General features: G+C 40.4%; 1 protein-coding gene across 2 annotated transcripts; it reads left to right on the top strand.

Moving 5' to 3' along the window:
* Positions 1-26: 26 nt before the first annotated feature.
* SARAF (store-operated calcium entry associated regulatory factor) lies at positions 27-25249 on the top strand. Of its 2 annotated transcripts, XM_061134717.1 has the most exons (7): positions 33-437; positions 6139-6559; positions 15961-16139; positions 19610-20027; positions 21889-22018; positions 23070-23221; positions 24446-25249. In XM_061134717.1, the coding sequence occupies exons 2-7, from the start codon at positions 6457-6459 to the stop codon at positions 24469-24471; spliced, it is 1008 nt and encodes a 335-aa protein (XP_060990700.1). In that variant the 5' UTR covers positions 33-437; positions 6139-6456; the 3' UTR covers positions 24472-25249. The 2 variants fall into 2 exon arrangements, with proteins under 2 accessions (XP_060990701.1, XP_060990700.1); XM_061134718.1 differs by lacking the exon at positions 21889-22018 and having other exon boundaries at positions 27-437.
* The last annotated feature ends 369 nt before the right edge of the window (positions 25250-25618 follow it).

The following is a 25618-nucleotide window of genomic DNA, read 5'->3' as shown; positions in this document are numbered from 1 at the left end:
CGCGGGGGCGACGGGGGCGCGGGGGACGCGGGGGGCGCGCCGGGCTGGGCACCGTCGCTCCGAGCCCCTTCCTCCTCAGCTGCGCTGCTGTGGGATCAGTGCTCTCCGAGGCTTTCTGCCCCTGTCCGGGTTCGGGGGCGGTGGAAACACCAGCTTCGTCCCGAAGCCCCGAAAGGGCAATCCCGCAACCTCCCACATCCTTTGAGGAGAAGGAACGCGACTGGAAACCGTCCCCTTGGGACGCGTGGTGTGATGCCTTTGGGGGCATTCTTTAGCTTTCTTCAGAGCGCACCCATTTCTCTCTCCGCTCCATCTGGTAATAAAGGAGCTGTAAGGCCAGTTGGGTGGCCTGCACTTGGCTTCTCACTTTCTGACACGGAACCGGGGTTCTGGTGAGACCCACCTCCCGAAGTAGGAGCGGCGGAACCCAGTAACAGGTGGGATTTAATACAAATACAAACGGGATTTAATACAAATTCGAGCTCTTGGGAGTCTGTGAGAGTCGGTTTTGACTAGGGCTAGGAAAAAAGGAGAAAGCAGAGGTACAAATACATTTAGTTAAGTCGTCCTGCAAATCGATTGAACATTTACCAAGTATGAAGTGATTAAAAACTAGATACAGTTTCTGTTCTCAAGGAACTTGCAGTTTAGTGAGACAAACACGAAAAGGTGTAAAATAACAACAAGGACAATTGCTAGGAAAGTGGATAACTAGTCCAATGAAAGTATGATTTAGATCCGTCAGATAACTATTTCCCTGAGGGACAACAGCAGGATGGACAGGTGCATAAGTAGGAGAGAAAAGGGAAAAGCCATCCTGGGGAGAGTGTTTGCAGGGGTGGGGAAGGGAAAGAGCACATTTAGGAATCCTTTTGGGGCACAAGCCCTGGTGGCTGAGTAAAGTGCATCTTCCCTAATTTGCTTTTGTGAATACAAAAGGGTTGGGCATTGCAGACATTTGTTCTCCATGACATTAGTGGGCAACTGGGATTATTCTTCAGATTAGAGGGGTCTATATTCTTTTGCATCCGTGGTCATGAGGAAATCCTAAGTGAATATGCTCTGATTTTTTCCATGAGATCCAGTGTTTCTAGCTTAAAAAAAAAAAAGCGCTACCCTAAGGACTATTTTTTTGGACAACAGGTGTTGTTTAGAGTCAGTTGAGACCTTAAAAACAGTATTTCCAAATGTTGTATTTCAAAGACCACTTAAAACAGAATTCTTTGGGATGCTTCTTAAAAATGCACATTCCTAAGTTCCACTCCAGACATTCTGGCTCAGAACTTTTGTGGACAGAGCCCAGAAATCTGAAATTTTAACCAGCTTCCCAAAGGTTTCCTATGCAAAGCTTAAAAATAATTGTTTGAAGAAGGTGGAATGTCAGGAGTTTTCGTCTCATCAGTTTTCCAAGTGAATCCTAAGCATTAATAGGGCTTCCCTGGTGGCTCAGATGGTAAAGAATCTGCCTGCAATGCCGAGGCCTGGGTTCGATCCCTGGGTGGGAAGATCCCCTGGAGGAGAGAACGGCTACCCTCTCCAGTATTCTTGCCTGGAGAATTACATGGACAGAGGAGCCTGGCATGCTACAGTCCATAGGGTCACAAAGAGTTGGACACGACCGAGTGACTTCCACACTTCATTTCACTTCAGGCATTAATATTACATCCTTTAAATGTCCTTTAAATATTCTTACATAAATTTATAGTTTCAAAAACTTTTCATTCAGATAGTTTCCAATTTTCCAAAATCAACTTGCGAAGATGGGGATGAGAGGAAGAGAGCTATTTTTTATGGAGCAGCTGCTATAAACACTTATCTGTTGCTTTAAACACTGATCTAATTTAATCCTCTCTACACTTTTGTAAGCTTGGAATTCTTAACTCTTACAGATCAAGTCAGAGACATCTCAGAGAAGTTTTAAAAAAGTACTTTGTTGTAGAAAAAATTTAATATATAAAAAAGTAATAAAATAATAAGTAATCAGAAGTGTCTAATGAACTCCCATGTACCATCAGCTACCTTCAACAGTTAACACACAATGTTGTTTTATCTATATTCACATTCACTTTCCTTTACCTCCCATAGTATTTTTCCCAACGTTATTTTGGTTATTTTGAAGAAAATTCCAGATATGATTTTAATAGCTCAGTATGTTTTGAAAATGATTCTTAACAAAACTACAGAACATTTATCACACCTAAACAATAATTCTTTAATATTGTTATATATCTAGTCAGTGCTTACATTTCCACTTATGAGCATAAGTGTCTCTTATAGTTTATTTGAATCAATGTCCAAATTGATTTCATATATTGCTATTGCTATGAATCAGAGATGTCTTTAAAAACTGCCTTTTATCATATAGCTCTCAGCTTGAATGATAACTCTTCAGAACCTTTCCTGGACATCCTCTTTATTTTAGCATTTCACGTCATATTACCTTGTTTCCTTCTTTTTTTTTTTTTTGATAAGTTGTTACAAATTTTTTTTTAATTGAGCCAGGTCCCTAAATACAAAATAAATCTATCCACAGAATCTTATATACTGAACACAGATTTTTTTTTTAATTTTTCCTCCCTCCCACCTCCCTCCCCATCCCATCCCTCAGGGTCATCCCAGTGCACCAGCCCTGAGCACCCTGCCTCATGCTTCGAACCTGGACTGGCAATCTATTTCACATATGGTAATATACATGTTTCAGTGCTATTCTCTCAGATCATCCCACCCTAACTTTCTGCCACAGAGTCTAACAGTCTGTTTTTTACATCTGTGTCTCTTTTGCTGTCTCACATATAGGGTCATTGTTGCCATCTTTCTAAATTCCATATATATGCATTAATATACTGTATTGGTGTTTTTCTTTCTGACTTACTTCACTCTGTATAATAGGCTCCAGTTCCATCCACCTCATTAGAACTGATTCAAATGCATTCTTTTTAACAGCTGAGTAATATTCCATTATGTCTATGTACCACAGCTTTCTTATCCATTCGTCTGCTGATGGACATCTAGGCAGAATACAGATTTTAAAATAAAAATTTAAATTCATCTAAAATATCAGGTAATCACAAGACAAAGCACTAGAAATAAACCTACAGAAATAATAACACTTAGCAAAGAATTTTTGTAAACAACCAAATGAATGATTAGTAAGTAATTGACCTAGATTGGAAGGCTCAGTATTGTAAAGATGCCAATTAGCTCCAAAACTATTTATGGATTTAATGCCCCCCTCTTTTATTTGCAAACATTTGAAACTACAGGTAAGAATAGTGAAGTGAAGTCGCTCAGTCGTGTCTGACTCTTTGCAACCCCCTGGACTACCAGTCTCCTCCATCCATGGGATCTTCCAGGCAAGAGCCCACCGGTCTCCTCCATCCATGGGATCTTCCAGGCAAGAGCACTGGAGTGGATCGCCATTACCTTCTCCATCCTTGTTTCCTTCTTGAAGGCACTTATTATTTATCTGAACTATGTTATTTGTTGGCTGTCTCTCCCACTAGAATGTAAATTAGTACAGTCCTTTATGTTTTGTTTACTACTGTCTAAAAGTGTATGTGGCCAATGATGGGACCTCAAATAACAGAAATTCTTTTAGGGTAATTAGTGGCCTCTACATTGCAAAATCCAAAGGTCACTTTTTGATCCAGCCTTTCAACAACAGTGGACACTGGTGACCATTCTTTCTCTCAACTACCATACCACTACTCTCCTGTTTGTTTCTTATACCTCACCAGAGATTGCTTTTCAGACTCTTTCCAGGATCTTATGCTAGAAGTTCAAATGTTCCTATTCTCTTAATTTGGTCCTGGGCCTGTGTCTTTGTTGGGCTTCCCTGGTGGCTCACAGAGGAAGTAATCTGCCTGAAATGTAGGGGACCCCGGTTCAATCCCTGGGCTGGGAAGATTCCCCTGGACAAGGGAATGGCACTGCACTGCAGTATTCTTGCCTAGACAATTCCATGGATAGAGGAGCCTGGCAGACTACAGTCCATGGGATGGCAAAGAGTTGTGTGGAGACTAACACACTTTCGCTCTGTCTTTGCTATATCGAAATTCTCTCCCTATGAATTGTATCTCTTCCTATGACATTAAATACTGTTTTCATTTTGATAATATAAATACAAAGTTCACCTTAGCTTGGAAATTTAGACTTGTCTGTCCAAGTGTCTATTTAACATGTCTATCTGGGTTCCTAACAGTCACCTCAAATCTACCATGTGGAGAGACAGATGATTCTAAGGGCCTGAGCTCACTGTGTCCCCCTTTTCTGACAAAGCAATAAAGCTGTCCTTTTCTACTTCACCCCCATCTCCCCAAAAAAAGCCTAATACGTGGAGACTAGAATTCTCTATTATCTTTATTCGAGTACTGCTTGGTCCTACGCCATGCTACCATTGTTATGCCTCCTCTCGTTCCTTTCTTTCCCAAACCTACTTTCCTTCAGTTGCACTGCCTTTGTTTGCCTCTCCCAACCTCCAAGTTTTGTTTTATTCACTGTATATCCCCAGTGCCTAGAACGCTGCCTTGCAGGTACTGTTAGATACTAGTAGGTGCTAAATATAGAAAGGTACTCATCAAATTAGTGAAGGATGTGCCTCAAAACACAAAGCTAGGGCTTTTGCATCTGCCATTCCCCATATGGTGAAGGCTGTTCCCTGATATTTGCATTTTCTCATCATTCGCGTCTCAAAGCTTCAAAATCACTTCCTCAGCAAGGCTCTCCCTGAAGTTGCCTCCTAGGTCTCTATTGCTGTTGTTAAGTGTCCGACTCTTTTGTGACCCCGTGGACTGTAGCCTGCCATGCTCCTCTGTCCATGGGATTTCCCAGGCAAGAATACTGGAGTGGGTTGCCATGTCCTCCTCCAGGGGATCTTCCTGACCTAGGGAGTGAACCTGGGTCTCCAGTATTGGCAGGCAGATTCTTTACTGCTGAGCCACCAGAGAAGCCCCAGTCTCTATTGCATTACTGTTTTATTTTCATCAATGCACTATCACTGTTATCTTTGTTGATTAATTTATTATTTCTGTTTGTCCTGTTTCTTATCAGTGTAAACTCTATGAGAACAGGGACCTTGTCTGTATCCTCTAAGCCTAAAACAGCACCAGATACATATTAGGCACTCAACCTATGTTTGTTGAAGGAATGAATGAATGGAGAGAAACCCAGGCCTCTCAAACCTCAAAGATAACGCCTATACACATAAGTGTTTTCTCTGGCTGGTTCTTTATTTAGGTGGTAGTTTCTCCTCCAAATATCTTGTAAATTGCCACTGCCTCTACGTAGAAGGAAATATGTAAAAGTTCTGAGCTTCGGAAACCAAACTATATTTCCACGCCACCTCTGTCTCAAATCCACTCTGTATTTAGCAAACAGTAATGGGGTCGCACTCACTGTAAAAGACCCTGATTCTGGGAAAGATTGAAGGCAGGAGGAGAAAGGGATGATGGAGGATTGAATGGTTAGATGGCATCACCGACTTGATAGACATGAGGTTGAGCAAGCTCTGGGAGTTGGTGGTGGACAGATAAGCATGGTGTGCTGAAGTCCATGGGGTCGAAAAGAGTTGGACACGACTGAGCCACTGAATGATGTCTTAGAGTCGGACTGTGCGGCTAACACTTAATGGAACACAAATCTTGCGCCAGATACCATACTAGGGGCTGAAGATATAAAGTTGAGTAAGACACAGTAACGTCTGTCGGGAAGGTTATTGAGGTTTTATAAATACATAATTGACTACAGTTAGACTTTGCCTGGGGCTTCCCTAGTAGCTCAGCTGGTAAAAGAATCCGTCTGCCATGCAGGAGACCCCGGTTCCATTCCCAGATAGGGAAGATCTCCTGGAGAAGGGATGAGCTACCCACTCCCATATTCTTGGGCTTCCCTGGTGGCTCAGACGGTAAAGAATCCGCCTGTAATGCGGGAGACCTGGGTTTGATCCCTGGGTTGGGAAGATCCCCTGGAGGAGGGCATGACAACCCACTCCAGTATTCGTGCTTGAAGAATCCCCACGGACAGAGAAACCTCGCAGGCTACAGTCAAAACAGACTCGAAAAGAGTCGGACACGACTGAGCGATTAAGCATAGCAGAGCACAAAGACTTTGCCTAATAATGGTTTCATTCTTCAACCACAGCACCTTCGCGTTGAACCCTCAGGTGGCCGGCCCTCAGCCCAGCTCACAGCCTGTGCGGCCGCCCTTGGCTCCGCCCCAATGACGGCGCCCCGCCCACGCCCCGCCCACAACGGTGACCACTCTGGTCCCCACACGCGGCGCAGCGGTAGTGACGTCAGAGTGGCGCACGGACCGTCTTGCGGCAGCGGCTCTGCGGCAGACCTTCGCTTCTCGGCGGCCCAAGACACCGGCGTCAGTGCGTAGCGGCGCGTGGACACCTGCAGCCCCGGCTCTGGCCCGCGAGTGCCCGGCTGCCGCGCGCCATCTTCGCTCAGCGCCATGGCGGCGGCCGGCGGGCTGGCAACGACCGGGCGCTGCGCTCCGTCCAGCCTCCTTTTGCTCCTGCTGGTCGTGGGCACAGCCCGGTGCTGGGACGAGCGCGGTGAGTGCCGCCCACACTCCCCCCTTCCCGCTGCCTTCAGCCAGTGGAGGATCATCTCCGCTCGCCGCCCCTTGAGCCCTTCTGCCGTAGTTTCTCGTTTCCGTCCTCCTGCCTGTCGCGCGTGCGCTTCCCCGACGTCCTCCCGGACGGGTGGACTGTGGGGAGTGGGCGGGGCGGGTCGATCCTGGCTTGGTTACCATTTCCTTCTCCCCTCCCTGGACGCCCGGAATTGGCCCACCTTCTCCTTTCTCGGGCGACAGCCCCTGTCCCCCGAGTCTGGGTGGCAAGCTCGACCCTCGCCTGCGCGTCCTGCTTTGTTGTCAAGACTCCCTGACGTCATCGTCGCTGGCATTTGCCTTGGCTGCCTGTTGCTATACCTGGCGGTTGCCACAGCACCCTAGTGTCTGAGTCACATTTAGCGGACAGGCTGCAGACACTGGAGGTAGATTGTTGTTGTTGTTGTTGTTGTTGTTTAGTCGCTCAGTCGTGTCTGACTCTTTGTGACCCCATGGGCTGCAGCACGCCAGGCTTCCCTGTTCTTCCATCTCCCGGAGTTTGCTCAAGCTCATGTCCATTGAGTCGATGTTGCATCCGACCATCTTATCCTCTGTTGCCCCTTCTCCTTCTGCCTTCAGTCTTTCCCAGCATCAGGGTCTTTTTCAATGAGTCGGCTCTTTGCATCAGGTGGCCAGAGTATTGGAGCTTCAGCTTCAGCATCAGTCCTTCCAGTGAATAATCAGGGTTGATTTCTTTTAGGATGGATTGATTTGATATCCTTGCTGTCCAGGGGGCTCTCAAGGTTAGCAGAGACATAGACTGTGCTGTTTATGTGAGCGCAACTCATGCTTCTGCTTCTGACTATTACAGTGAAGTCCATTGCGTTACATCAGCTTTTCTCACTGAATTAAAAAATATATATATTATATTTTGGTGATGGTACAGAATAAGTGATTTTTAAGAAAATTATATCACTGTGTTATTTGAATTTTCTAATGACGTTTTATGGCAACCGTAATATTCCATATAATTAATAATGTATGTGTGTATATATACACACAGTCTTTCTTATTAGTGGTGCATGCTGTTAAATTGGAGTGATGTAAAATGTGATTTTCAAACAATGAAAACATCATTTTTGCTTTGCGGAGTATTAAAGCATGGGAAGTGTACCAGTATTGCTGTAGTGATTTGCTGATAGGAAATGACTGTGTTTTGAACTTCAGGGACAGATTTATTTTCTTAGCTTCTTATTACTATTTTTAAATGCTAAAAAGAGGAGGTGTTATTGTAAATACTTGACTTTGACTACTCTTTTGATGTTGATGTTTTACTAAAAAGTCAAGTTGGATTTAAATGTCTATACATTTTACATATGTATTTCTAGAAAGTTTTATATAGATAGGAGACTTTGATCAGATTTATAATTTATAAACTGGATTAAAACATTAATTAGTTGAACCTTCAACCCTTTCTTAAATAAAGAAGTGAGGTTTACAGATGAGTCAAGGGAATGAAAAACAGGAACCACATTTAAATCAATGGTGAACTGCTTCCTGGTAACTCTTAGTCTGCCTGCTCTATAAAACTATTGTTCTGGAACAAAAGGCACTGAAATATTTTCAGAGTAAACACAGTCTTAACTACTTGGCCTTAACTTTCTTTTGAGGAACTGTTTATCTTTTGTTTGATTTTGAATGTACTTACTTTGTCCTTAGCTAAAACAAAGCAATAATATGCCCAGAAAAGAAAAATTGTACCAGTTCTAAAGAGAGTACCTAAAATTTTTCAAAATTATTTATTGAGCTACTTTGTATTTGTTATTCTTCTGGGTGTTGGATACATAGCAGTGAACAAACAGTGTTTTGCCCTGAAGGAGTTTACATCTGTTGAGAAACAGACAATAAACAAATCAGGTAAAAAAGCGTGTTGTATTGTAAATAGTGGTACTATTTAAATATGTATACTCAGTTGCTCAGTCGTGTCTGACTCTGCAACCCCATGGACTGTAGACCCCCAGGCTCCTCTGTCTGTGGAATTTTCCAGGCAAGAATACTGGAGTGGGTTGCCACTTCCTTCTGCTGGGATCTTCCTGACCCAAGGCATCGAACTTGCATCACCTGCATTGGCAGGCAGGTTCTTTACCACTAGCACCACTGGGGAAGCCTCAGTAGTGGTGTGGACATTGATTAAAATAGGATAAGGAAAACAGAGTGTGTAGGTAGAAGCAGGGAGTTTCAAAATATACATTAGTCAGGGAAGAAGTCACATTTAAGGTGATAATTAATGAGAAATCTGAATGGACAGATGTGCTATGACCTGTATTTTATTTTATCCTACTCTATTCTATCTGGTCGTGTCAGGAGGATCCCTTGGAGAAGGGTTAGGCTACCCACTCCATTCTTCATGGGCTTCCTGGTGTCTCAGAGGATAAAGAATCTTCCTGCAATGTGGAAGACCTAGGTTCCATCCCTGGGTTGGGAAGATCCCCTGGAGGAGGGCATGGCAATCCACTTAAGTATTCTTGCCTGGAGAATCCCCATGAACAGTGGAGCCTGGTGGGCTACAATCCATGGGGTCACAAAGAACAGGACACACAACACACATATGTGTGTGTATATGTGTGAGTGTGTATTTATATATATATTTAATATGACCAGTATTTTAGAGGCTCATTCCGTCTGCTCCTTGGAAAACAGACCATAGTGGGTGAGGGTCGGGGGGAAGCTGGGAGGCCAGTGAAGTTTCAAGAGAGGTGATGGTTTGGGCCACGGGAGAAGCCGTAGAGTTGATGAGAATGGTTGGCTTCTCACTTGTTTTGAATGTAGAAATGACAGGATAATTCTGCTGGATTAGACATAGGGGTGGAAGGAAGAGAAAAGAAAAAGATGACTGAAAGGTTTTTGGTCTGAGTGACTAGAAGGATGGAATTACCATTTCCTGAGATGTGGGATTGTGGGAGAATCAGGTTTGGGGTTTTATTCACCTTAAGCTTGAGACCTCCTGTGAGTAAATTTCGATTTGTGAGTCTGGATTTCAGGGAACTCTGTGTGACCCTTGACTGATGTGGAGTAAGGTTGTGAGCATTTTGTTCTTAGACCTTGTCTTAGTTCAAACTTCTGTAACAAAATACCATAGACTGGGTGGTAAGCAGCTTTTATTCCTCAAATTCTGGAGGCTGAGAAGTCCAAGATAAATGTGCCAGCATATTTGGTGTCTGGTGAAGCCCCTCGTCCTGCTCTGCAGATGGCTGTCTTGTTAACATTCTCACATTACAGAGCGGGGGTGGGGAGATGGGAGCTCTGGTCTCTTCCTATTCTTACAAGGGCACCGATCCCACCATCATTGGGGCTCAGTACTCATGACCTCATATAAAACTTATTGCCCCTCAAAGGCCCTGTCTCCAAATGCCTTCTCTTGGGGATTAGGGCTTCACATACGAATTTTGGGGGACACAAAACGTAGCGGCGTTTAGGATCTCTAGGAGGAAAGATGCTGTGGAGTTTATGGTGATGAAAACCCACAGGGATGCGTGTGCGTGCTAAGTTGCTTCTGTCTTGTCCACTCTGTGCTACCCTATGGACTGCAGCCGCCAGGCTCCTCTGTTCATGGGGATTTTCCAGGCAGGAATGCTGGAGTGGGTTGCTGTGCCCTCCTCCAGGGGATCCTCCCAACCCGAGGATCGAACCTGCTGGGTCTCTTAAGTCTCCTGCGTTGGCAGGAGAGGTTTTTTTTTTTTTTTTTTTTTTACCACTAGTGCCACCTGGGAACGCTAATATTTTTTATACTTGATCTCCTATTATGTGTCAAGAACTCTGTTAGATAATTTTAGTAAATCATATCTAAGCTTCACAGCCAGTTTTTTGGTTAATCTTATCTTTCTTTACTGGTAATTTCTATACAGGTAAGTAAAGTGACATGGCCAAAGTCATATTGCAAGTTGGTGGTGGGAATTTAGTTCAGTGTTCTCTGCATTATCTCAACCCTTGTGCAACAAAGTCAGGTTTATTATTCCTATTATTTAGTTTGGTAATACTTTCTGATTTTTTAAACCATTGAACATTTTCATTGTTACAATTTTTTATTTAGTAGGAGGTGGTATGGGTTTAATGTACAATAGTTTATTTTAGTGTAGCTCTGGGAAATTTAGATCTTTGGCTCACATGGAATTAAGTTTTTATATAGTCTTAGGTGGATTTTATTCTGGGGCTTCCCTGATGGCTCAAATGGTAAAGAGTCTGCCTGCAATGTAGGAGACCTGGGTTCAGTCCCTGGGTCAGGAAGATCCCCTGGAGAAGGGAATGGCAACCCACTCTGGTATCCTTGCCTGGAGAATTCCATAGACAAAGATCCTGGTGGGCTACAGTGGGATCACAAAGAGTTGGACACGACTGAGTGAAAATTTCTGTCTCTCTTTCTGTAGGTGGGTTCTATTCTAATTGTATAGTCAGTTATGACAAAACATTTATTAAAGAAGGCATCCTTTTTCTACTGAATTAAAAAGCCCACTTTATCTTGTATTGAATTTCCACGTATATCTGGATTTATTTCTAGACTTTCTTTTGTTTCACGATTCACTAGTCTGTTTCTGTTACTGTTCATACCATTTTGCTTATTTTAATTTTATAGTAAGCTTTATCACTTGGTAAAGCAATGCCTTCTTTTTTTTTAATTGATGTATTGACTGACAATGTTTGTTTTTAGGTGTCAACATATGTTTGGTATTTTTTTTAAGATTGTTTTCCATTTAAAGTTGTTACAAAATAATGGCTCTATTTCCTTGTACTGTATAGTCTATCCTTTTAGCTTATTTAAGCAATGTATTCTTTTTCAGAAAATTTTTTGACTATTTATAGACATTAATTTTCCCAAAAGCCTTTAACATAATTTCTTTCCAGTTCCAAAGAAGCCCAGTTGGGTTCTTGGTTGCAAGTGCCTTAAATTTATTTAGGTTTTATTTATATATATATTTTTCTTATATAGATCACATATTGACCTTAAGTTTGTTTCTAGATATTTTATGGATGTATATAGCAATTATACACACATATATAGTATATATATGTAATTTGTCATATAAAAATATAGTAATTTGTCAGTAATTTGAGATAGGCTTTAAATTTTCATCTGTAATTAGACATTACAGTTATAAGAAGAGCTTTGGTCTTTTGGAAACCTGACAAAATATCCAACCGTCTAGTCAAATTCTCCTAATATAACAGAGTTGTCTTTTGGGAAGTTCTCTTGGATTTTGTAGGTTCAACAGCTCTAAATAAAATGTTATTTCTTTTACTCTCTGTACCAAACATGACAGACAGTGTTTGATGATTATCAAAAGCTGTTCTCTTCTTTCTTCTCCTTGTCTTTCTCCGTATACATACTGGAAAAGTCAAATACTTATTTTACTTGAATCTCTTGACACTAAGTGATCTTGTCAATCTACTGGAGGAATTCTGGGGAAAGTATCTTTAAGTTTTGATGGAAAATTATTAATCTTATTTCTCTTTTCTTTCAACCCTCTCTTTTTTAAAATGATGAAATATTTTAATATCAATTACAGGCCATAAGTAAATCCTTCAGTATAAACCTTTTTAAAATGAACTTTTCCCTATATAGTAAAAATAACATTACATCTAAGGAAATTAAGCCTAATTTCTTAATACCAATTGATTACTTATTTCATATTTAGATACCACAGTTGTCCCTAAAATGTCTTAACTAGTTTGTTCAAACCTGGGCCCGGTCTAGGACCATGCATTGCGTGTGATTGAATTATCCCTTAAGTCTTTTGAAAATATAGAAGGGTCTCTTTTTTTCATGCCTCTGCTTTGCTGAAGGGATTGGGCCAGTTGTCCTTCAGAATATCCTACCTTCTAGATTCTGTTTTCTCATGGCATTGATTTAGCTAGTAAACTGAATGCTAGGTTCAAGGGATTGATTAGATTCGTATTAAATACTTTGGGAGGTTACATCACTGGAGATGGTGTAATACGCTCTGTTCTACCTTCAGCAGTGCTAAGTTTGACTAGTGGATTACAGTGGCTCTGTTTCTCCTTTGTGAAGTTACATTTCCCCCCTCTTGTGACTAGAAAGCACTCCTGTAATGTTACTTGGCACCATATCAGTATCCATTTGCTTAATGATTTTAAAACTAATTAGTCTGAATCTGAATCTGTTCTTTAGTGGGTTGTAAAATGATGATTTTCCTATTACTTTCCTCTGCTTTTATTGACTGATATTCTTCAGTAAAGTTGAGATTATCTACTGTTTCAGATTATAGTTCTGGCTAGAGAGTCAGGATAAACATTTAATTTAAAATCTTTAATTACTCATTTTCAAAGGAGGTGATTGATTGGTAGCCACTTTAAGTATAGACAAATGAGTTTTTGGCTTTCTCTCTAAGTGTTATTATGGATTCTTGGGTTTTCATAGATTGAACATGATTTGCGAAGTACAGTCTCTGTCTTGCTGGTCCGTCTTGCTTTTGGTGTCTTAAGATCTTTCTAATCCCAGGATCATAAACATATTCTGTTGGGCTTTCTTCCAGTATTTTTAATTGGTTGTATGTTTTATGGTGAGTGTTTAACCATCAGGGATTAATTTTTATACATTGTGCACAGGATGATCAATTTTCCTAATCCTGTGGTAGTGTTTTTATTACTATAGGTTTAATTGGGGCTTCCCTGATAGTTCAATTGGTAAAGAATCTGCCTGCAATGCAGGAGACCCAGGTTCTATCTCTGGGTGGGGACGATCCCCTGGAGAAGGGAATGGCAGCCCACTCCAGTATTCTGGCCTGGAGAATCCCATGGACAGAGGAGCCTGGTGGGCTATAGTCCATGGGGTCACAAAGAGTCGGACACAACTTGGTGACTAAACCACCACATAAGTTTAATTACATATATATTTTGTTAGCTATGGTCCAGTTTTCCTTTCTTTTGATACTGGTTTTTGGCTGTCTTTTTACTCTTGTTTTATATGTTATTATTTTATATTATTTTTAGTTTTGTTAAGAGAATATGGCCAATAATTCTCAGCTTAGTCTAATTAATTAAGCTATTTTTGGTAAATATAAATAGGATATGTATTTGCTGATGTCAGGGAATATCTATGATTAGGTGGAAAATCATGTGAAGACTCATGTGCACTGTATGATTCAATTTTATAAAAATAAACAAGAATCAAAACAGCCTCTGCATATGTATCTGTTTGTGTGAGCAAGAAGCTACTTACCAGGCTGCTAGTTTTGGTTAGCATAGAAATACCAAGTTGGAGGAAGAGTGGATCTCTTATTTTAAAGGGAAAACGAGTTACTTTTAGACTTTAAAAAACTATAAAATACATATGTATATTTCACAACTATACACGACTTGGGGAAACTATCTAGGGATGTAGCTTCATCTCAAGGTTCCACGGACTGCTATTCAAGAGTACTTTCCGTGGACTGCTATTCAAGAACTGCCATTTCCCGTTCCTTTTAAGGATTCCATTGTGTGTGTCGGGTTGGTTCTCAGTTTTCCCACCTGCTCGTTTGGCATTTGACTTATACTTAGGACTAACGGCTAGTCCGGGGCTTCCCTGGTAGCTCAGCTGGTAAAGAATCTACCTGCAATGCAGGAGACTCCAGTTTGATTCCTGGGTTGAGAAGATCCGCTGGAGAAGGGATAGATGACCCACTCCAGAATTCTTGGGCTTCCCTGGTGGCTCAGCTGGTAGAGAATTCGCCTGCGATGCGGGAGACCTGGGTTCGATTCCAGGGTTGGGAAGATCCCCTGAAGAAGGGAAAGGCTACCCACTCCAGTATTCAGGCCTGGAGAATTCCATGGACTGTATATAGTCATGGGGTGGCAAAGAGTTGGACACGACTGAGTGACTTTCACTAGTCCGTCTGCTTTCACCTTCTAGAATTCTGTTGCCATTTCCTTTCCTGTTTTGCCTCACCTTGTTTATTCACATCATCAAGACAGTTCGTTTATTGTACTTTCAGTGGAATTTGAGAGGCAGCACATTCTGCTAATTTGACAGGTTGATATAGGGAATTGCGTGCTAACAAAATGGTAGAAAGTGATGCCTGCTTCATCTGTAGCAGTGATCAATAGGTACTTCCATCAAGCCTCCTGGCATCCACAAAGCTAATTATGGGGTAGTGGACAGTGTCAAAAAAAACCCTGAGTCCCATAGCTGCCTGCTAGCCCGAGCGTGGTCTGAGTTGAGGCTCTGCCCTCTGGGTCTTGCTTGAGTCCCCCCAGTTGCCAGAACTGAGATCACTTTCGGGAACTGTAGCTTTAAGAGGTTTTAGGAGTCTTTTAGCTTTGCAAGAAGTAGTACCAGTTTGAGGGAAAAATGGATGTTGAGTGAACCAATCCACAGTATCTTCCATCATAATCCAAAGATGATAAGTAGGAAGATTTTTCATTGTCTAGTAACACTTCAGAACTAATTCATGTACATCAGTGCTGGACTTAATTTCCTTGTTTTGACGTCTTCTTTTTAAACTGCTTTGTCAATGTGGTTTTTAACTTGTAAGATAATGTAACTGTTTCTAACTTTTTAAAATTTTGAAATATTTAAAATATTTAAGCACACAGAAGTATACAGTGAAAATCCCATATCCTCACCACCCAGTTTTATTGAATCGTCACATTCTACTGTATTTGCAGCAAGTCTCTTCCCACCTGCAAAGTAATAGAACATTAGAGAGCTAAAGTCTCTTATCTCCCTCTCTCCTCAGAGATGCTCTATTTAGTCAGTCCTGTGTGGTTCTCACACATTATTATATACATGTATCGACTTGAACAGTAAGGAGTGCTGTGTTGCCAGTTTTCAAGGTTCATGTAAAGCTGTCCTGCTAAACATTCTACAGCATGCATTTTGCTTGAGATGTTTTTTACTGTTTCTATTGTGATACACGAATTCTAGTTCACTCATTTTAACTGCCGTAGATTTTGGGACTAGGCCAAAATTGTATTAAACCATTTACCTCTTGACAGACATTCAGGTCATTAAATATGCTCCAGGAGCATTTGTGTATATTTTTTGCTTTTTAAATTAACCATCGATGTTGTCATACAGTAGTACAGCATTTCAGGGTAATGTACTTTTGCCTCTGATTTGCAAAAATTATGTAGAACTTACAGTATAGAAGCCGTTTAGGGGGGCATCCATCCTGAAATGAAGGGAGGCCTCAGAGGTGTGACTTTCTGAATTTTGTGCGAAAGACCTGAAGGTTGTTGTGATGGCTTTGGGATTTGGGAAACTCCTTCGTCTACTCTTCCGTGGTCATCCTCAAAAGGCAGGACTCTGACTTTTGAAAGTATTTCCTACCACAAGGGTTTGACTAGAACGAATCTTTTTTATAGGACAGAATAGTTACCGTCTGTTTATCTGTGTTCTTACTGTTTCAGACAGAATATTGTTGCGGGACATAAAAGCTCTCACCCTCTACTATGACCGCTATACCACTTCCCGGAGGTTGGATCCCATCCCACAGCTGAAATGCGTGGGAGGTACAGCTGGATGTGACTCTTACACCCCTAAAGTCATACAGTGTCAGAACAGAGGCTGGGATGGTTACGATGTACAGGTAATATTGTTATGTCGATGCCAGTCTAAATTGAATTTTTTTCAGAAAACTGTTTATTGAGACGTTGTTCAGTATTTTGGGCAAGCACATGTAGAAAATCTAAGGTTATGCTAAACTATATAAATATAAATCAGTCATCCATTCTCTGGAAAAAAGCTTCTCCGAAAGAAATGGATTGCTTTTAAAGCCTGGAAATATTCATTGTAATTTTTATGTTATAACTTTTTTCTAAGACATTAGTAAGTTCTTAAAACTTTTCATATACTTGGGGGGTAGGGGGAAGATTTCTTCTGGTTGTTATTTTTCTGTCATTAACCTACCTTTAGAAAATAATGATGATTATTAAGGCATTGTAGATTGTAAGTAGTGGGGTTACATGTGTCGCTATTATGCTTCAAATGTTTATTTTAAAGTTGTTTTTGAACTGAGGATGGTTCTGAATGAAAACATTTCATTGGCCTCTGTTTATTGTCTTTAAGTCTCAGGTATTTTGTTCTTAGGCTCGACCATCTCCTTGAAGTTCCAAAATTTACTATCCTTTAGAAATGGAATAGATTTTATTAACTGAATTCAGTTTAAATCAGTACTATTAGATTTCTACTTTGTATCATACCTGCTTTCAAAAAGGACCTAAGGTGGTTGGTCATCTTGCAAGAAACTTGTGTTGACAATTTACTGTTCCATCAGAGTGATAGTCTTATTTGGTATAATCTTTAACCAAGTTTATGCAATTCAGGGAGAAAGTTCTTATTTGCTTGGTGATACTTGTTTCACAATACTTTTTCATAGTCTTGCTAACTGAACCATGGGATCTTCAGGTTAAAGCTGAAATTACTTTTGTATTACTTTTCAGTCTTGATGGAAAAAAGATACTATCAGTAAAATCATTCACTCAACGTATATTAAATAGTATAGTACAAAAATGAATGATGGAGTCACAGCCCCCGAGAACCTCTCTTCCTGGTAGAAAAGATGAGACAAGCACTCACATTACATCTAGGTGCCAACAAAGCATTGTAAAGTTATGTGTTGTTGGGGGGATTGGGAAAGACTTCAAGAGGAAAACTATGATGTGCTGTGTTAGTAAGGAATGATAAGATTTTTAGAGCTGAAGAGATAGAGAAGGAAGTGAATGGCAGAGCAAAGAAATCTAGATGCCATCATACATTGATTTATGTTTAGTAGCGGGAGAGAGGCTCGTTTAACTCTGAGAGTTTTTTTTTTTTTAACTCTGAGAGTTTAAATATTATAATTAAAAGCCACTTCTAGTATATACTATTAAGGAAATGACAGTTAACATGAAATACCAATAGAGATTGAGTTTGTCTTATTTACCTAAATCAACAAGCTTTTAAATCTTCCTTCAAATGAAATTATTTAAAAAATGGAGTAGTGGTAGCAATTGCACAATAGAAAAATTACATATTATATTATCCAAATTAAAAACTTTTAGTCTTCCAGAAAGTGAAAAGGATGTACACAAAAGGAGAAAGCTTTTGCAGTCATACATCTGATTAGGAACTTGTGTCCAGAGTATGTGAAGAGCTGTTACAACTCAGAAGATAGATAACCAGATTTAAAAGTGGATAAGGCATTTAACTAGACATTTCTCTAAAGAAGATATACAGATGGTCAATAAACATGTGGAAAAAAAATATTCCACATCATTAGCTCTCAAGGAAGTAGAAGTTAAAACCTCAGTAAAATACCAGTTCATACCCAACAGGATGCCTGCCATCAAAAAGACGCAATAACAAATGTCAGTGAGGATGTGAGAAACTCATACACTGCTGTTGGGAATGCGAACTGGTATAGCCACTTTGAAAAACTGGCAGTTTCTCAAAAGTTTAAAACATGTATGCCCCAGTCATTCCACTCGTAGGTGTTCACCCAAGAGAACCGGAAACGTGTGTCCACACAGAAGCATACTAAATGTTCGCAGCAGCGTTTTTCACAAACAAGCCAAGAAGCAGGAGCAGCCCAGTGTCCCTCGGTGATGAACGAAGAAACAAAGTGGGGTGTTTCCATACGAGGGAAGGTTTCTGAGCCACAAAAAGGAATGAAGTGCTGATTCATGCCACATGTGTGAACCTTAAAAACATTCTGCCAGTGAAAGAAGCTAGTCACATAGGACCACATATTGTATGTTTCCATTTATGTGGTATGTTCAGAATAGGGGAATCCTTGCAGACAGATTAGTGGTTGCCTAAAGTTGGGAGACTGGCAGGGAAATGGAGTGACTGCTCATGGAGATGAGATTTCTTTTGGGGGTGATGAGAATATTCCAGAATTGGTTGTGGTGATGGCTGCACAGCTCTGTGAACAGACTACAAACCAATGAAATGGGTGAATGTCTAGTATGTGAATTATATATGAATAAAGCTGTTACAGTGTATCTGAAGTTTGAGAGAGGAAGATATTGTCCAAAAAAGAGAAGAGCAACAGAACCAATCAGATCTATTTTAGCTTATGTTTTAAAAAAAGTTGTTAGAGAAGCATTCAGCTGAAAATAGTTAGAAAATTCAAACTAGGCCTGGACTTGTTTTTTTAAGCTGGAAAATTTGAGGCTAACATAGATTCTTTTTGTGTTTTTCTAAGTATCTTTAGAAAAAGCTTTAAGCACATTGCTTCTTGGATTGGACCTTGGGAATGGTAGTTCATGGTTTTTGTAGAATTTGTATGGAAAGTTTTTCTCAGAAGATTATATACTATCTCTAATGCTGTATGGAGCTACCAGGTACTCATATATGATGCTGATTTTTGAACCTTAAATGTTTTTAAAAAACCTCTATTTTTAAAGAAAGTTGCTTCAACAACAGTGATTAAAAAGTTGACATTTTAAAAAATTTGCTTAAAATTTGTAAATTAGGGAAGGCTTAATATGTACAAAAGAATTCTTCACATTTATATGTAAGAAATAAGGAATAGTAATAAATGAGCACTCCTGTACCCACGCTTTAGTAGAACGTGAACATCACCAATATCTCTGAAGCTCCTAGTTTGCCCTCCCCCAGCACAGAAACACTCATTCTGAATTTTGCTTATCATTCCTTTGCTTCATTTTATTGTTTGGGCTTCCCTGATAGCTCAGTTGGTAAAGAATCTGCCTGCAATGCAGGAGACCCTGGTTTGATTCCTGGGTCGGGAAGATCTGCTGGAGAAGGAATAGGCTACCCACTCCAGTATTCTTGGGCTTCCCTTGTGACTCAACTGGTCAAGAATCCGCCTGCAATGCAGGAGACCTGGGTTTGATCCCTGGGTTGGGGCGATCCCCTGAAGAAGGGAAAGGCTACCCACTCCAGTATTCCCTCCTGGAGAAGTCCAGGGGGTCCATGGAGAAGTCCATGGGGTCTCAAAGAGTCGGACACGACTGAGAGGCTTTCACTCACTCATACAGCCCAAATAATGTATATTGAGTGAAAAAAAAAATCTTATGATTCTAATAACCTATTTCTACTTTTTCGTTACAGTGGGAATGTAAGACCGATTTAGATGTTGCATACAAATTTGGAAAAACTGTGGTGAGCTGCGAAGGCTATGAATCCTCTGAAGACCAGTATGTACTTAGAGGTTCCTGTGGCTTGGAGTATCAGTTAGATTACACGGAACTTGGCCTGAAGAAATTGAGAGAGTCTGGAAAAGAGCATGGCTTTAACTCATTCTCTAACTATTATAATAAGTTGTACTCCCCAGAGTCTTGTAACCTCAGTGGAGTGGTTACCATCGTGGTGCTGCTTGCTATTGCCTTTGGAGTTTATAAATTCTTCCTCAGTGATGGTCATGAGTCACCTCCACCATATTCTGAGTATCCTCCATATTCCGATCGTTATCAGAGATTCACCAACTCAGCCGGGCCGCCTCCTGCAGGCTTTAAGTCTGAGTTCACAGGTATGTTTTCCTAGGCAATAGCAGTGAGTAAGTCAGAAGTCAGAAACCTGTGCGGGTTTCTGAAGTAGAAAAATGCTCACATTGGGAAACCAAAGCAGATTTGTCTTCTTATTTTTTACTTTTGACTTTTTTTACTGCTTTGGTTTTCTCTTTTAAGTCATTTGTGATTACTATTTTAAGGATGTGTGATTAAATTATAAATTACCTAGTCAGACTTGTTTAGATTTGGTAATAACCTTGAACTCTGTTTCATACCATACACAAAATTTTATTCATTAAATATTACAGAGTTCAACATAAAAGGTACAACAATTAGGTTTCCAGAAGGAAACATAGGAAAATATTTGTCACAATAGGCAAAAATGTCTTTGAGTACAAAAAATACCAGCCAAAAAGAAAAGATGGGTAAGTTAGATTAAATTAAGAATGTCTAGTCATCTAAAAACAACTTTAAGAGAGTGAAACGGCAAGCCACAGACTGGGAGAAGGTATCTGTAAAACGTATTTCCAACAGAGGACGTTTGTCTACAATAAAGAACTCCCATATAGAGAAAAGACAGACAACTGAATTTTTTTAGTGGACAGAGGATTTGAACACCTTTTTTTTTTTTTAATAGTAAAAGAAGATATCCAGATGTCCAGTAAAAATTTGAAAAGGTGCTTAGCATCATTCATCTTCAGGAAAATGCAGATTAAAACCCAAGCTCTTAATTAACTACCATTTAATCATAATGGCTGACATTAAAAGCGCAGACTACCAAGTAATGGCAAGGATGTAGTTAACTGGAACTTGCTGGAAGAGGTTAAAATGATAAAACACTATGGAAAACTGTCAGTATCTATTGAAACTAGACACATGTCACCCAGTGACCCAGCAGTTTCATTCCGAGATGCACACCTAAGGGAAATGCACACGTGTGCACAGAAAGATGTGCACAGGCGTGCTCGGGGCAGTTTATTCATAGCAGCCAAAAACTGGAAATAGAATGTCTGTATACATTAGGATGAGACAAATTTTTTTTGTTTTCCCTCACACATTAGAATACTATAGAAAAATTCAGAAAAAACGAAAACAAAACTGATAGGTGCAGTGGTGAAGGTCGACTCTCATGGACATAATATATAGCAGACACAGAAGAATGTCTCTGTATGATTCTGTTTATAAAAAGTTCAAGACGGGGTAAAACCAAAGTGTAGTGGGAGAAGTCAGAGTCGGCTTCTCTTTGGCGTGGGAGTTGTCTTGAGGGAGTCTGGGTGCTGGAAAGTTTTTACTGATGTGGGGGGTGGTTACGCGCATGGGTAGAACATGCAAATGTATTACACACGGGATTATCTGTAAGAACTGTACACGTAGGATTCATGCCTTCTTTTATGTATATCACACAGCAGTTTAAGAAAACCTTCCTCTGAACAGACGATATTTTTTGGGTCTCTTTAAAGACCTGACTTCCCAACTAACAAATACCCTCCACTTGGATCCTCCGCTTGACACTCAGGTGCGGCTCTCACCTGGCGCCTCTGGAGATGCCCACGAGGTAGAAGGGAAGTAACTGACACGTGTGGTCGTCTTCCAGTAGCTGATCTGGAGCAGGGTGGATGTGACCTTTCAGGAAGAAAGGTCCTTCCACTGTCCTGAAACACATCCCTCGTCCTCCATGTGTGTGGGAAAGGGAGGCACTCCTTAGTTATAAGAATGATTTTTGAGTACATTTTTTGAATGTAACTTGTTTATAAGTTGAGACCAAAGTATTATTATTAAATCATACACATGAAGCAATTGAAATGTCATATTTTACCTTTAGTTTTGTAGGCGATGATTTGTTTAAGAGAGGATACATAAGAAAATAATTTTTGTTTCCAGGACCGCATGGTGCAACTGCTGGTTTTGGCAGTGCTTTCACCGGACAGCAAGGGCACGAACGTTCAGGACCTGGGTTCTGGACTGGCTTGGGGACCGGAGGGATTTTAGGGTATTTGTTTGGCAGCAACAGGTAGGCTTTGCATTCATCTTAGCTCCTCTTCAAGTCAGCCTTTCTTTCCTTTTTTTTTTTTCCCAGCCTTTCTTTAGAGGCTTCTTTGTCTTGTAAATTTGACTAGATTTGTTAAGGAAGTAAATTCTGGTGACTTGACCCTGTTAAATCAGATTCTCTGGGGGTGGGGAAGGAATGCTGTCTGTGCTTCAACCAGTGTTAAATGTCTTATTTTCTTTCATCTGTCATGCTTACAGATATGAGATAGGAGAGAGATGTTGACGTCTGAGAAGGCAGGAAAGAACATGGCATTTGGGGCACAGTTGGTATTCTTGTTAGTTGGAGAATGACAGAAGCAAGGGTTGAAACAGCTTGGGACCCATTTTTTTTAATGTCTTCAGTGTTAACTGTAGTTTAAGTTTATATTGTATTTGAGTGTGAATTCAGAAAGGGGCCTTTGTTCATGGCATTTTCTTCCTTCAATGACCATAACAAGGGCAGAAATATAAAACAATATTTATTTCATGTTAATCCTCATATGATGGGCTTCCCTGGTGGCTCATTGGTAAGGAGTCCACCTTCCAGTGCAGGAAACGTGGGTTTGATGCTGGGTTGGGAAGATCCCCTGGAGGAGGGCATGGCAACCCACTCCAGTATTCTTGCCTGGAGAATCCCATGGACAGAGGGGCCTGGCGGACTACAGTCCATGGGGTCGCAAAGTGAAAAAGTGAAAAGTGAAAGTTGCTCAGTCGTGTCCAACTCTTTGCGACCCCATGGACTGTATAGTACATGGAATTTTCCAGGCCAGAATACTGGAGTGGGTAGCCTGTCCCTTCTCCAGGGGATCTTCCTGACACAGGAATCAAACTGGACTCTGCTGCATTGCAGGCAGATTCTTTACCAAAGAGTTGAACACAACTTATCGACTAAATAACAACAACAAATCCTCATGTACCAGAAACACTATGGAAAAAATACTCGATAAAAATTGTTTCCTGATAGTTTAGGAACAGGAAGGGATTTAAAAATCATAGTCACAAGGAAAATGCCTGCCCCGCTTTTTTCTTTCTAGAGCAGCAACCCCCTTTTCAGACTCGTGGTACCCGTCCTATCCTCCGTCATACACCAGCACGTGGAATAGCCGGGCTTACTCACCGCTTCAGGGAGGTCCCGGAAGCTATTCAGCATGTTCAAGCTCAGAGCCAAAAACCAGAACAGCATCAGGTGAGAGCAAAAATCAGTAAGTTCATGTTCAGTAGAGTACAGAAGTAATTTGGACCTTACGATGATTATATATTTAGCAGTTATGGTTTAGGTGGTATACCTGCCAGAAATATTAATTGCATAATTAATTGTGGTAAAAGTACAATTCAGATTCATTCTTTCCTTCCACTTCTCTTCTTTAAAACTCAAACAGGAATTTGGTTTAGAGATTCCCTTCTACTGCTAGTCAGGGTTTTAAGTTAAACCTTCCTGAACATTGGTATCCATCTATATTTAATTCTGTTAAATCTCTAGGGGTCCTTTAAGCTCTAAAGTAGGAATTTTCTAGGTAGAAGACTGAACATTTCAGTTCAGTAAAGCTCAATAAAAATGTATTGAGCCATTCTTCCATTTACATTATTGTCAAAAATATGTTTATTGCAGTTGCTAAGAGGAAATTTTGTAAAGAAGCAGAGATGAGATATATATAAAAAAATTACTTGGGGTTAAGCATCCAGCTAATTAGCAGAATGGGGGTAGTGGATGAAGCAGTAATAGATTGCTGGGTTGGATTTTTCTTCTCTTCGCAGAGAGTAGAAGTTACAGAACAGTGAATAATTCTTGAAATTAGGAGAGTAGAAAACTCATTCTCCATGGAAACAAGAATTGTAAGAAACCATATATATCAATTAGAAAAGAAATTTTTCTTCTTAAATGAAGAAAATCATAAACATTAGCAAATAACTTACAGGAAAGTCTGAAAAAGAATGAGGACAGATGGAAACACTTGTGGTCTTGTAACGTGTTAGTCTGTGTGTATGCGTGTTGACTAGGTAACGTTTATCATCAAAAGTCCATAACCCTCCCCCAGGTTACTTCTGTTTACCACTGTAGTCATGAGAGGCAGCAGTGCCTGACCTAGGCATCAGTGGCCTTTCTGCTGTTTGGCTTAGACTTTGAGAATTGCCTGTACTATGTCAGGCTGCCCCCAGAGAACACATCTTTGGTTTCTTGCTTCAAAGTTATTCCCAGCAACTGTGATGCTGATGGGAGGACTGGAAGGGCTGTTGGGGGGCCAGGGCGGATGCTCTGTGTCATGCACAGCCCTGGGCCACAAGCTGCTTCTCTTCTTCCCTCGTATCTCTTACTCATTTGCTGACAGTAAATGTGTATTACTGTTGTCATTTTATAAGCAGTTCTAGTGCATTTCAGAAAACTAATATGAAATTTTCCTTCTCCTTCTAGGATATGGTGGAACCAGAAGACGATGAGAAAGTTAAAAGTTGGGGTCAAACACTGGATGCAAAAGTTCTGATGTTTCATCACTTTCTCTTATAAAACGTGCTCCCTACTAACAGCAGGGGAAAGGGAATATGCAAAAGTTCTGTGGTGTTTTGTCCTGTGTGGCTTTCTGTATTCTGTTATTTGAGGCTAAGAGTTGACATATGACAGAATGCTTATGTAGACAACTGTATGTTTGTGTAACACGCAGATGTGTATTGTATTTGAAAGTGATGACTCCTGTGGAATGCTAAGAATGTATTGTGTAATTTCTAAAACCTGTGATGCTGTAAGAATAAGAATGAAGGCTTTATACCAGTAGACACTGAATCAGAAATTTTCAGTTTTAGGTGGTTTTAGTTGTTGATTCATTATATCATAGAAATGATAATAAGCTATTCGGTATGTATCATTGAGTGTTTGCTGTTCTCCAAACATTTAAACCAAGCTTTGGACTGCTAATTATACTTACATGTATGTTTTGATCACTTCTGAGCTCAGGAGCTTTGAATCTGTCAGTGGTGGGTGGGGTTCTGGTAAATGAGAATTACCTTTTTTTAGGAAAAGGTAGAAAATAAGTATCTAGAAGGTTGTCATGAATGACTGTGCTGACAAAAATGCTTGAAACCTCCATGTTCATTTTTTAAAGAAGGAAAGTTCAAGTGCTTCAAAGTTTTCTAATAGCAGAAGCATGCAGTTTTCTGTGGAATCTCAAATGTTGTGTAGCAGTGTTTCAATCTTACATTAAAATGACAGAAAAAATAAAAACAGGGTTTTGTTCTTTCTATCAGCCTCGACACAAGTCGGTGTTACTTTTTTCCCCAAAGGAAAAGGGATTCATGCAGAAGTCCTCTATTCCTAAACAGTAGTTTCCTGTGGTAGTCTTGCTTTAGCTACCCATCACACACAAAACCTCAGTTCAGGAATTCCCAGTTATACTCATTAAACATCATTATCTTGCTGTGAAAGACAGGAACAGATTTGTGTTGTTATTATCACTACATATGCTACTAATTAAAAAAAAAATTTTTTTTCTTTTATTGAGATAACAGTTGATATACAGTATAGTGACTCACAATTTTTAAAGGTTAAACTCCCCTTATTTTTTGTTGTTCAGTTGCTCAGTCATGTCCGACT

This window comes from Dama dama, chromosome 32 (genome assembly GCF_033118175.1).
Source record: "Dama dama isolate Ldn47 chromosome 32, ASM3311817v1, whole genome shotgun sequence".
Classification (NCBI taxonomy): Eukaryota; Metazoa; Chordata; class Mammalia; order Artiodactyla; family Cervidae; genus Dama; species Dama dama.
This window is presented reverse-complemented; position numbering and strand designations above follow the sequence as displayed.

Bases quoted from the DNA above. Each gene is read 5' to 3' on its own strand.
- SARAF (XM_061134717.1), top strand. From the start codon at position 6,457: ATGGCGGCGGCCGGCGGGCTGGCAACGACCGGGCGCTGCGCTCCGTCC. The intron at 6,560-15,960 runs GTGAGTGCCGCC...TTACTGTTTCAG, and splicing joins CCGGTGCTGGGACGAGCGCG to ACAGAATATTGTTGCGGGAC. The intron at 16,140-19,609 runs GTAATATTGTTA...TTTTCGTTACAG, and splicing joins GGGATGGTTACGATGTACAG to TGGGAATGTAAGACCGATTT.